The following is a 13,398-nucleotide window of genomic DNA, read 5'->3' as shown; positions in this document are numbered from 1 at the left end:
AAGAAAGCTTCTAAAACAAATAACAAAATATGAGAGCTTTCAATAAAAACCTCAGTGGGTATGACTGTCGGCGCTGAAGATGGAAGTGAGTGCTCTGAGGGAAAACACGCTTCCCAGGGACAGTGAAGAGAGCTGACGGCTCTGAGAGAGCCAGGGAGAGAGGAAGGTGGGCTTGAGGGGCTTTTCTAGATTCCACATCTATGAAAACACAAGCTTCAATCCTTAAATGTACGTTCAACCAAGCTTCTTCATGAGAACACAAGTGTGGGTTGTGTAACCTTATTCATCCATGGGACAGTCTAATCTAAAAGGCCAATAAAAATTAATTTTAAAGATATGTATATATAGCTGTGAGGCAAATTTTGTTATATTAATATTACTGAGTTATGCAGGTGAACAAGGTGAACATGAGGTTGATTTGGTCATTGGAACATCCTGATAATTGGTGGATGAATTTTGAGATTGTCTTTCCTTCTTATTCCAGAATAACCTTTTGTGATAATGATAAAGTATATACCAATATTTGATGGAGAATTATTTCTAGGTAAAGAAATAAAAGAAATTTAATATTTAAAAAAATAAGTTAAAAAAACAGGGCTTCCCTGGTGGTGCAGTGGTTGAGAGTCCGCCTGCCGATGCAGGGGACACGGGTTCGTGCCCCGGTCCGGGAAGATCCCACATGCCGCGGAGCGGCTGGGCCCGTGAGCCATGGCCGCTGAGCCTGCGCGTCCGGAGCCTGTGCTCCACAACAGGAGAGGCCACAACAGTGAGAGGCCCGCATACCGCAAAAAATAAATTAATTAAAAAAAAATAATAAATAAAAGGCATTAGATTAGAAGTGAAGTGTATGCTTTGTTGGTTCCCCATTTCCAAGTTTTTATTAATACTGCGTTCACCAGTTCCCCCAAAAAAGCAGTGTTGGGCAAGTTTTCATAACTGTTTATTCATTATAAATAGTAAATATTTACTGCACTTTTTACAGGAAAGACGTTTTTACAACACATTGTTGTTGGCTGAGGCTGCAACACGAAGATAACGCTTCTCTTGATCCACCACCCCCTAAGACCAACGTAGGAACTAAACTCAGTACTGTGTCTAGTCTCACTAACTCACTACGTCATAGTTCTTAACTCTAAAAGGAATGTACTTGTGCCTACCTCGTTCATGGTTCCAAGAATAGAAAGAAATAAATAACACTGCATTCCACCTTCCTGTTCCTCTTAACATCTCAAAAAACAAATTTATTGACATTCTAAAATGTCACCACACAAACGTATGTAAACCTCAGTTTCCTATCATCTTTCAATTTCAGGTATTATTGTATAATTTAAAAGTACATGACAGCCACATGGACATTTCTGGTGTTGCCCTGCCTTTCATAGAAAAGAGAAGAATGTAAACGAAGTCATTTTAAAAGCATTATTCTCAAACATGGTCTCTAATCAAAAGGAGCGAGCCGGGTATTGGTTGTCCAGCAAATGGCAAACATCACTGCATTCTACCACAATGAATCATGGGCTGCGAAAATAAAGCACCTGCAAAAATATAGTTCTGATTCTGTTTCTATGGCCCTGGCCAATGCCAAAGCACCCATGAGGTACACAGTATTGCACACTGATAATGATAAGCAGCTGTGGGAATGCACATCACTTCTCCACCACGCCCTCCCCCAGCCCAGGTTGGCTTCCAAATGAAACTAAATTGGGCAGATGTCACACACCTCTCCCACACTGAGAAAGAAAACAAGCTTTTCTTCTGGTTCCCCCATATCCTCTTAGCAAGACGTGTCCATCCAGGACATGTATTGACAACTGAATTACAGATGAGGATAAGATAACAAATAATTTATTTGGGAGGTCCTTTACATCTAGTCTAACTTCCTAAAAATGGTGGCATTTATTTTTATATCCATTTCCAGTGTGTAAAAGTCAAGGATTCCTCCGTTCCGGCTTCATGGAGCGAGCAGTTTTAAGGTTGTAGAAGTGTCAGCATTGGACATCGAACTTGTTATACTTTATTCTCCGACTATATTTTCAGAACATTCTGCTTGCCCAAACCAGTCAAGATAAATCACACACACACGCACACACACATGCACACGCACACGCACACAAATGGAATGTTTTAGCTCCTTGATCATCAGCACTAAAGAGTTGGGATATTTGATATGTAGCCATGTTAAATCATTGCCTTAAAATGTTGCATTTGTCTTTTATTGTTCCGGATCTTCCTTTTCTCCACTGCTTTTGTCCAACACGTTCAAAAGAATTTAAAACCAACTACTGGAGAAAGAAAATCAATCATTCTCCTTTGCCTCCTGTCGAGACTGCCCCCCCCAAGAGGGTGATTTTTTTTTTCTGAGAAGATTCTTCACGTCTAGGCTGTGGAGACCGGAAACAGGGCCAGTTTAAGCTCCAAGTGGACAGTTCACTTATGCGATATCTGGCTTGAGATAATGAAAGGCACCTGTAAGGAAACACATGCAGCTTTTCAGGTCAGGCTGGGACAATTCACAGCAAGGGGCAAAATCAGCTACAGGCTGACAATGTCATATTTAATACCGAGGTATCAAAGGATCGAGACGAATATTTTTATTCCTAAGACAAGTTTGACAGAACTCTGTGTCCTTGGGATTATACCCCATATGATCCTTGAGCTGACCTCATTAAGAACATGTGTTTCTAATGCCAGAGGTTATTTCATTTTGGCCAACCCTTGTGTTTTACCTAGTGGCAATCAGCTTTCACGTCTCAGCAATTAATAACCGCAAGATGTTGCTGACATTGGTTAAGAAAATAATTATACTGGGAAGCCCTTGCTGGAACAACCAGCTGGCTTTGCCACAAAATTGATACCAGGATGGAAGGCTTAATCATGCTGGCAGCTCCCCTTTCTCAAGGAAGAGTTAAAGTGTTCCACCCTTACAGGAGTAATTACCCCCTAGAAAGTCCAAGGCTTACTTTGTCCATACTGCCCATATTGGTAGCCTGTGACAGGGTCCATACTGTAGCCCGTGGTGCTATAGGTGGGTGGACAATAAGACTGAGAGGTTGGCAGACTGTCCAAGCTCTTCATATGGTCTAGCCTCTGACTGCAGCTGGCCGACACCGTCGTGGTAGGTTCCAGGCCCCCAGTGAGAGGCGAGAGCGCATAGTCGGTCTGGGGCTGATGGGGTACCCCACCGTGGTTGGTCAGGAGTCCCATTACCTAAAATAAACAGGCGGATTAGGAAGAAGTGAGAATGCAGGGAGGACCAGACCCTAGCCTGTAGCTGAAAGGATAACTGAAAAGGGCCAAGTTTCACTTCTTTGGAAATCTGCTGTTAAAGAGCTGTCCCGAAGATGGTGACCTCCATTCACAGTGGCAGAGATATTACATCATGCCCAGTGATAACATCTGACTGCAGTTTCAGAAAGAAGGGGAGGGGGAAAGGGGAAGGAGGGTAGGGGAAGAAGGGAAAAGAAAAAGAAGGAAGGAGAGAGGGTGGGAGAGAGAGGACACCGTGCCCCTAGTGATAAAATCATACTGGAAATTCAAAGAAGGAGGGACACAGGGACAGAAGGTTGGAAGGAGGAAGAAATTATATCTGTTCGTATCGAATAATGTTTAACCATGTATTACAACTGGGAGTCTCACATGTCATTTTAAACAGGCATTTGCTTATATTTTTTTTTAAGTTGAATCCAAATCAAATTCTTTTTGTGTACTTTGAGATCTCTATGTCTTTTTTCATAGAGTTCCCTCTCGCGAAAACTCCACTCTCCATTTTGGCCATCCTTCAGTAATTAGAAATTAGTACACCCTCCCTGATATTCCCTTGCGTTTTCCTCATCCCTCTTACTGTGTAATTAGTACTTGGTCACCTACTTTGAATTATGAGAGCTCTGAGGGGAGTAATCTACCGATTTTCATATCATCAGCACCTAACAGAGGGCGGGCACATATTAGGTACTGAATGAATGAATGAATGAATGGTAAATGATTCTCCAAATAACTGCCCCCATTACCTAATCCTTTCATTTCTTCTCTAAACTAACATTTTCATAAGAAGCGCTTTAAAAAAAAAGCCTGAAGTGCAAACATGTTATAAAAAGTCTGCTCGGTTTTTTAAATAACCCTGGAGAGCAAGCGAACTTTTAAAAAAACAAAACTGTGATAACAGAACAACTTTCCGATTAGCACGGTGACAAGTTTCACAAACACAGGCTCGATGACCCTTACAACACCTTGTGATGGAAGCAAGTAGATAATTAATTTTGCATCCGGAAAACTGCCACCCAGGAGAGGAAGTGATTTTTCTGAACTTCATGCAAGTCAGTAGCAGGACTCGAAAAGCAATCGCAGAAGAAATCAACTGCTGAGTGAAGAGCTTCCAGAAAATATCACCTGCTTACAAAGTATTGCAAGGCAGGGACCCACCACTGCACAGTATTTCCATCCTAGTCCTGTTGTATTTTAAGACGTTTGAAGCATATGGAGATTAAAGTGTACAAATAAGAGCGAGATGAGAGGGCAGTAATGAAACTCAACCCTGATTGTAGGTCTTGGGTTATCCACCAAGGTAATGCAGGCCACAGGATCCTGGATGGAGGGGTACCAGCAAGGCAGGAGGGAGGGATGAATCTCGCATTCCAGAAAGCTTCCTAAATTAGATTCCAAAACCAGTGAGGCCACAATCCCCTTTGGGAAGGGTTTGCATAATCCTCAGAGCTAAACAAAATCTTCTTGAAATAAAGCTTTAAACTGATCCATCTTCAATTAGCCCCAAAAGACAAAAAAAAAAAAAGAAAAAGAGAAAACAAAACAGAATCTGGTCCACCTTCTATGGATTACCCTTTCTTCCTCCATTTTAACAAGCCATGATTCTCCTCACCATCCCACCCCGGCAAGTCTCTATTCTCCATTTCCTTGTCTCCCTTTCACTTGAGTTCTTCTATGTGTGAGCAGATGGGAAGGCGGGCTGGTGTGGGGAAAGCAACACAGTCTTACCGAAATTTTTAAAGACAGTCCAAGGGATCAAAATTTTCTTGAGCTTGAGATTTTTCAAAATCTCTAAAAATTACTTATATTCAAAAAAAAATCGTATGTTTCAGAGCATGCTTTTGTTTTATTGGGCATTAGGGGAAAGTGAGAGTCACAGAGTAAAGTAAGAATAAGAGTCACAGCTAAAGGAGAATGAAAAGTCACCAGAACATGGGGCTCTCATACACTGCCGATTACAGTAAGTTAATTACTTCATTTTCTCATTTAAAAAACCTGAACATAGCCCCAAATGCATTTATTTCCTGAATGTTCTTCCATCTATATATATTTCTTTTTTGCCTTTCTTTGAGTTCATGTAGATGATTTTGCAGTATATACTTGGAAAATTCATAAATGTCAATTGATATACTAATTTATTAAATATTTTCTTTCAGCCCAAATTACGAACATCTATTAGAAGAGAAGTCTTTAAAGTAGAGGTTGTTCAGTGCCAAACACACTCCTTTCAAATCAGGAGTACCCCTCTGTGTACTGGTCTAATGGGCAAGAATGGACAAGGAAAATTAAAAAATTAAAAATGTGATATTTTTAATGAAAGGGGGATTATGGCACAGGGCACAAATATTTTACTGTGTAAATAATCTGTGCTAAGTTTTTTTAAAAAGCACTTAGAAAAATCAACTTTGTAACTGTATAAATTCAAAGAAAAATATGCAGTGGTACTGGATAAAAAGGAAATATATTTTTAGTAGTGTCCTTCATGAAGATACTTACTTGAAATTCTGTTAATGGTATATCTCTTTAAGGAAGAAATGGAATACTCTATCAGTCAGAGTTGAAGAGTAATAGAAGAATTTTATTCAAAACATGCACACTCTCCCATGAGCTATATGTACATTTTTGTGATAAACTTTTTTTAATCCTCTGCCATATATTCCTTGTTTGCATAACTTTGAAGGCCGCAATAATTCTGAACATGGGAGGAAAAAAACATGAAGATCCTAAAAGAGAAGAAATGAGTCCTTCCTAGAAGCAAAATTCAGCTGATGATGTTCACGCAGCACCTTTTTGCAGCTGTTGAATTAGAAAATACCTTGGGACAGGAAGACCTTGAAATACATTTGTTGGAGGATGGAGAACATACAGTACCATCTGCCAAGGCTATATTCTAGGGCAAGAGAAAGACAGCTCCTTAAAGGTGCCAGGGCACAGTGTCCTAAAGACATCCCAGCTCATGATCCAGTCAGGAGGGATGGCTGCTGTGTGAATGGAATAAGAGGGATGCTTGATGGATCTTCGTGTCGCTATTATGACTGTCACACACCGGAAGCTCGTGACAGCTCCTGCTTTAGCAACTGCCCTTAGCTCAGCAGCCCAATACTTGCAGAAGCTAATGTGAGGAAATAAAGAGGACCAGAGACCCGTTATCTTGCTTAGAGACAGATATTCTCCCACGAGTTTTTCTTTCCACTGTGATGGTCACACATTGTAATCATGACTTCTTTCTCAAGAACTGGATGAGGATGGGAAAAGAAGCACTAATACTTCCCTACATTTGCTCTGAAATGGAAATTAATGAATAATGACAACTAACGCAATTTATTTCAATATTTCACACTGAGAAAACTTGAGAAACGTACATCGTTGTAACAGCTTCTTATTTAAAAATTAAAAAGGAAATCTGTGTTGGAAAAGAAAAATAACTGTATCAATACAAAATGCATTACTTTCCCCTAACATAATTTAAAACCTCAAATCTCTATGGAAGGGTCCCATTACATTTTTATGTACATTTCTTTAAAAGCAATTTTGCTATTTAATGTGGTTCAAGGGAAACTATGGAAATTTCTTTCTGCTGCACAAAGTTGGTAAACAGACTTCTTAGAACTCCCCCAATATGGTCATGGAATGTCTTCCAGTCATATTTTCTTTTTAAGAATATTGTCAGGATCTCTTTCATATAAGCTTTTCCTACAGCAATTTGTAATTCAAAGCCTAAAATAAAATCTCCATTGGTTGCAAAGTGGGGGATTTTTCCTCATAAGCCATTAATAAGCTATTTCTATTACAGGGATGGCATTTTTGCCTGATTTTATTTTATTTTTTAATTTGAGGTAAGAGAAACACAATTGCCTGGTTTTCACAAACAATTTCACAGGAAAAGAAATAGACTCAGGGCTAATCACTTCTGTCTACTGAACATCAATCACATTCTTATTAAATGTCAGATGAGTCCAGGAACTGCAATGAACAGGAAAAGTTTTCCTTTTAGATCTCTGTTCTGTCTCCTTGGGAATGGAGGTGGGAGGAGGATTTTTTTATTTTTTATTTTTTTTAACTTTTAGTTGAGTACGACTCTTAGGTGAGGCATCTGGAAAAAGATCTATTAAGTATATCAGTAAATTGTTACCTCCGAAACACTTCCCAGACACCGTTTCTAAATTGTTTTATGGCTAACCTTTAAAAACAAATTCAAGCCTTAGAGTCTTGAACTGGGACTTCTGCTGGCTCCTCAGTCATTCCCTTTATTAGAGACTTGGTTGAAGATCTTTTTAAGCTCATTCTCAAGTTTCAGAATTCCAAAGAAGTTGTTTATATCTTGATTGGAAGATTATATGGTTCAGGAAAAACTAACTCTTTACAATTGCTTCATGCCATATTTCTCTTGAATTAATTTTCCTATTGTAAGATTAAATATAAAAGATAAAAAACTATGAGTCAAGCTAAGATTTACATTTAAAACAATGTGTCTGGAAAATATCCGTCTTGGCTTAAGTGTTATGATTTTGCCATCAGTTGAAAGTGCTCAGAGCTTATCAGAAATCTAAAATGATTTAGCAAATTATGGTGTACGTCTAGGCGCTTCTTTTTTTCCTTAGCAGGAATCCTGGTTCATGTCTTTATTTACGTTTTTGCTCTTAAGTAATCAGATGTTTTCTGATTTAACATTTAATAATACACATTTAGTTGCATTTTAGAAAACCACTGGGAATTACAGCTTTGTATGACATAAAGGGTTTTTTTTATAGCTTCTACACTTTTCTCAAAAGGCTAATGATGATAAACTTTTAAAATTTGGATATAATTTATTCCCACAACCAAACAAAAAATTCAAATGTTTATGCCCATGTTTTTTTGCCGATACGGGTACTACTGGAGTTATGTTATGCTTAAATATCAGTGACTGTATCTTTGAGGCTGTAACTAACCCTAAACTTGAACAGCAGAGATTTCCCTGAAAATGTTGTCTTCAGATTCAAATGCCTTGGGAATTATCCTGCAGTTGATTAGCATCTAAATAATTAGATTTTTTAGCCCTGTCTGTTTGAAAGCTGTAAGAGGGAAGTTGCCCGAAGGCAGAAGTTTCTAGCAAGGTAAGGATGGTGACCTTCTCACCCACCCAGAGTTACGGGAAGGGCATGGCTGACCTTTACCTAACCAGATAGAAAACCAGTGCATGTAAAATGTCCAGCTAAATACACACTTATTTTTTACTTTAATCCTTAGCTAACATTTTAAAGTAGCTATGTTTCACACATGATGCAAAAGTATGCGTGTCAGACAAGTGTGGTTCATATGGTGCGTATATTTCCAAGTTTTATTTGTAAAGATCACAGTGAGTACCTTCTCAGTTAAACTCTGTTATATGTGCTTTAATCTCCAGCTCTGTGACAAGTTACAGAATGACTTTTACTTTATTGATTCTTTAGAATACCTCTTTCTCAATAGACCTAAGCCGTCAAATGGGTAGCAATATTCTTTAGAGACTGATGACTAAAATATAAACCTAGGCAAAAAAATTAGCATAGAAATGGCTTGCAAGAGACACATATACATATACACATACAGAGTTTACTTCTAGACAATGATGAACAATCATATCGTGTCCATCTATTATCAATAAAATAAAGCCCATTAAGAAAAAGCTCATTTCACCTAAATGAAAAAGTATGGCTCATACAGTTGGTATCTGACTATGTTAGACCCACCATGGTCTGTAATAAAATTCTCATATGTTTTAATTCATTTACGCATGCCTGCATTTAATATGCTTTGTGACCATGTCTACAATTAATATGATTTATGAGAAAAGAACATGTGTGATATTGGGGGGGTAGGGTGTAGCATACATATTTTTTCTTCTATGAATGAAAAATACAGCAAAACGGCTCAAGGAAAATTGTTGGCTGTTAGCATATTAAGATGGACTGACAGAGCCCTGAGTAAACTTGGGGGAGTTAATGATATCCTCTTATCTGACCCTGACACATTTGCAGCATGTAATTTACAGAAGCTCTGTCCAGGGAATCTTGACAAATGCTCCTAACGATGTCAGGGCAATGTTCCATTCTAATGTAAAACAGATGTGGGTCAGATACCCTCATTCATCACTTAACACAGAGAGTCTCAAACTCTTTCTGAGAGGAATGACATTACCTGCTGTTAACTCTTCTCATTTCAGGAAACAACAGCAGCCTTCTAAAGAGTAAGCACTCAAACCTATCACCATTTCAAAAACATGACTGTAGAAAATTAAGCATATATCTTGGTTTAATTTTATGACTACTTCTGGACACGTTTGCTAAATATTAATTGACCTCTTGAGACCTAGGATTCCAAATATAGAAAGGGAAAAGCTCTACACTTGGGCATCCCACGGTACTTCAGTGAGATGGTGTTTAAAACTTTACCTCTAATTGCCCATAAGCTAAGCCTGCATTCAAGAAAATGCAGGGCTGATTCACCTAATAACCATTCCTAAATGCACACCTTGCTGAATGTTAACTGCCCAGTTCTGTCTGAGATTCACGCAGAACTTTACAATAACCTAGGTGTCCACGTTACCTTTTCGAAAGAAGGACCTCCACACCGCCCCTCTGAAGCATAGGGGTGCTGGGCTACATTGTATCTTCACTCCCCAAAAACTTCCCCTTCCACCCAATACTACAACTGTGTGTAGGGCAGACATTCCAGCCTACTGAGGGAGGAAAAAATCTGCCCGGCTCAACAGTGAGATTTCTTCTTTCTTCCAGATCATGTGTGATTCAGGCAAATATTTCTGTGGCTGCCTAAAGTCCATGTCATAAGACTCCATCTACTAAACGCCTGAAGATTACAGAAGAGAAACTTCCCTACACTTCTCTTCATGTGAAGGAAGATAAGTCCTTAGGACAGAGAAAAGAGCCAACTGAAAAGATCAAGTGATATTGATTTAACGAGTAGATATCAGGAAAGTTGTTTCTATTAACTATGGGAAATCAGTGCACAGCCTTGCAAAAGTCTGAGAATGAACTTACCCTTCGGGAAGTGTTTTCTGCCCTGTTTCACAGGTTTTGTGTTAAGGCAGAATAAGCTTTCATTTAAGATGCATGGAAATGTGTAACAACTCTATACATATGGGACAACATCTGCGAATACAGCCTTCTAAGGACCAGAAGCTACTATTCCGGTAAGCTAAAGTCCTACCTACTTTAATTCCCCACCTTCCCGACTCCAGGGACACTGGACCAATAAAGATGTTGCCGTGCTTTTCTACCTGAAAACTTACTTGTGTTCTTGATCATAAATTGGGCAGTGGCTATGTCTCCTATTCCCAGGCAACTTCAAGTCGCTGGCAACATCCAGGACCCACAGTGAGGCCATATACATAGTTCTTTGACCTACAGAAATTAAATCTGCTCCTACAGATCTTGACAAAATAGAGTCTTTGTAATTTAGTGATAAAAAGAATACTTCCCAATCAGTTAACTCAAAATTACTTAGATTGCCCCTTACTTTCTAAAACCTTGCACCTGTTGTTTTAGCTACCTTTCTCTTTTGCTGGTGAGAGAGAAGTATAGCGTTCATAAGATTCTTCTGCCTTTGAGGTATCTAGTATCATAAAAGCTAGACTGTAGATTTTTAAAAAATGAGTTCATGTCAATATTATATTTCAAGGGGCTTCCCTGGTGGTACACTGATTAAGAATCTGCCTGTCAATGCAGGGGACATGGGTTCGAGCCCTGGTCCGGGAAGATCCCACATGCCGCGGTGCAACTAAGCCCATGAGCCACAACTACTGAAGCCTGTGTGCCACACTACTGAAGCCCGTGCGCCACACTGCTGAAGCCCGTGTGCCTAGAGCCCATGCTCTGCAACAAGAGAAGCCACTGCAGTGAGAAGCCCGTGCACTGCAACGAAGAGTAGCCCCCCGCTCACCACAACTAGAGAAAGCCCGAGTGCAGCAACGAAGACCCAATGCATCCAAAAATAAATGAATAATTTTTAAAAATTACATTTCAATAAATCAAAACAAGAATAAGAATAGGAAACAATAGGACAACCCTGTCCCCTCCCTACTCTTAGCCCCATGGAATGAAGGATGGTTGCCTCTTCTTTTCATTGTAGTGGGTTCTCATGTTATTGTGATCTGAATTACTCAAACAAAACCAATTTTTGTACATTGTATTTCTGGGGAGTATCATATCCCAGTAGCATTACAATGACTGCATTCTGAATGGACACCAATATGTGTCCTTAGGTCTTTAAAATGTCTGAGTAGAATACCTTAAAATACTCCAGTCCACCAAGAAACTGCTTTTCCTTTGATGGTATTGAGCTTCCACATTTGTTTTATTCATCAGGGACAAAGAAAAGCATGTTTTTTTGTCAGAGGTCTGCGTGATATTTTTCAGCAAACAATAATGAGAGCTCTGTTGCAACAAACAGTATTATCACTTTATCAAAATGCATTTAATCCTTTTAAGTACTGTGTTTCTCAGCGTAGCTCTATAGGGTGACTCTTTTTCAATATCTCCCAAGTTTAACAGGAGGATGAAACAGAAGCTGAGATAGTTTAAGCAACTTGCCTGAAGACACACAGCTAGTGAGCGGCTGTTAAGTACTGGAATCTAGTGCTTTTGACTTTGGGGGTCCTGCTTAGAGCAATGAGTTATACCCACATGGCCGACGGTTCACTAAACAGGAATTCTCTCTGTTTTTACTCCCTTTTTCTGCCTATCTTAACATTATTAAGCAGTTAATAGCTTCTTCTTTAAAATTACTCTTTTTCCTGCTAAGGTCACTTGCAGAGGGTGACAGTGTATTGAAGCAGGAGATAACATCAGACATTAAATAGAAGAAACATTCACTAGTGGAAAAAAATTAAAGAACAATTCTAGAAATGGACAAATCATGAGTCGGGTCTCTACCCATTTTTTTCATTCAGCACTTCCTAGGAAATATTCCTCAAAACTTGGTAGTCTGATACTCAACAAAAGGGATCCCCAGTTAAATTAGAGAACACTGAGTTAAACAAACATGTTTCTATACTGCAAGACTTGTCAGAGCCTTTAGTAGGCTAATGTGCACTGGGACTCTGAAAGGTAAAGGGATATAATTTGAAATATTTACCAAATCGTTGACTCAAAATCCTTTTTCCCCAAACCACTATTTCAAAGAGCCCACTTTGGGGAACAAGCCTCTATTACGAGACACTGTTTGGTTTCTGGGTGTTCAAAGATGATTATGACCTAGTATCATGCCTCTAGAAGCTCATGGTCCAAAGGGGGATGGATATGTTATGATACAGTGTGGTATGTATTTTAAAAAGGTATAAACACTCTAATGTGGCATCAACGGAGACTAAAGCAAGAAATTCTGCCTACAAGTGTCATAGAAGGGTTCATACTGAACTAGAAATTTTCCCTTGGAATCTTATATATAGAGGGTCGGCTCTTTAGAGGGTTTTTACACTTGATCTTAGCCAAAAGGCCGAGAAGTGATATACAGGGTTTTTTTAATCGGCAACTGTTTAATTAGATTTTGTAATGCAAGCTACCCAGAATGAGACATCAGCATTTTGTGGAAGGAAAAGATGGTTATGTCTTTAAATAATGCCTGCATCCTTCATTAGTTCAGTGCTGAGGACAGCCTGCCCAGTCATCTCACAGCTCCAAAATATTCCCCGCAAGGTAGAAACACAACCCTTTGATTCCACAAAATGCACTATCTCAAAGGGTCTCCCAATTTACCATCTTTTCCATTGATCAGTGGAGACAATACAATCACTAATCTCAGAAACTCTAGTTTACTGAACTCTAGCTAAATGTCAAGAGGAATTTTTAAATATGACACTATACATTGAAAAATATACACCTCTGATGAAACCCAGACTGTTTTGCAGAGACAGATTCTTTAAAAAAAAAAAAAATAGTATACAACGAATGACTGAATCCAGTCTTCTGTGTCTGCAGTACAAAGCACACATTCAGCCTCTAATTGAATAAATATGCAAGTATTGAGATTTCTATAGATATTGCCATTTTGCAAATGCAGTAATAAATTAAAAGCTTTACATTGCATTCCAACCACATATAAAGGGTTGATTCAGACCATTGGCCTCACACTAGAATTCAGCACGGCTTTCCTATGTTT

At 39.0% G+C, this 13,398-nt stretch overlaps 1 protein-coding gene across 4 annotated transcripts in view; it reads right to left on the bottom strand.

Annotated features, from left to right (window-relative positions):
* Positions 1–923: 923 nt before the first annotated feature.
* PAX3 (paired box 3) overlaps positions 924–13,398 on the bottom strand; it is a 95,747-nt gene continuing 83,272 nt past the window's right edge. For 2 of the 4 annotated variants that reach the window (XM_029225360.1, XM_029225361.1), the window contains exons 8-9: positions 2,961–3,207; positions 924–2,466 (exon numbers count right to left, since the gene is read on the bottom strand). In XM_029225360.1, coding sequence (XP_029081193.1) covers positions 2,432–2,466; positions 2,961–3,207 — 282 coding nt within the window. In that variant the 3' untranslated portion in view covers positions 924–2,431. The remainder of the gene's footprint in view (positions 2,467–2,960; positions 3,208–13,398) is intronic. The other 2 variants (XM_029225362.1, XM_029225363.1) reach the window with 2 other exon arrangements.

The sequence above is a fragment of the Monodon monoceros genome, unplaced genomic scaffold (genome assembly GCF_005190385.1).
Source record: "Monodon monoceros isolate NGI ecotype Baffin Bay Population unplaced genomic scaffold, NGI_Narwhal_1 Super_Scaffold_16, whole genome shotgun sequence".
In the NCBI taxonomy this organism is placed as follows: Eukaryota; Metazoa; Chordata; class Mammalia; order Artiodactyla; family Monodontidae; genus Monodon; species Monodon monoceros.
Note: the sequence above shows the minus strand (reverse complement) of the source record. Positions and strands in the feature narration are given on the sequence as shown.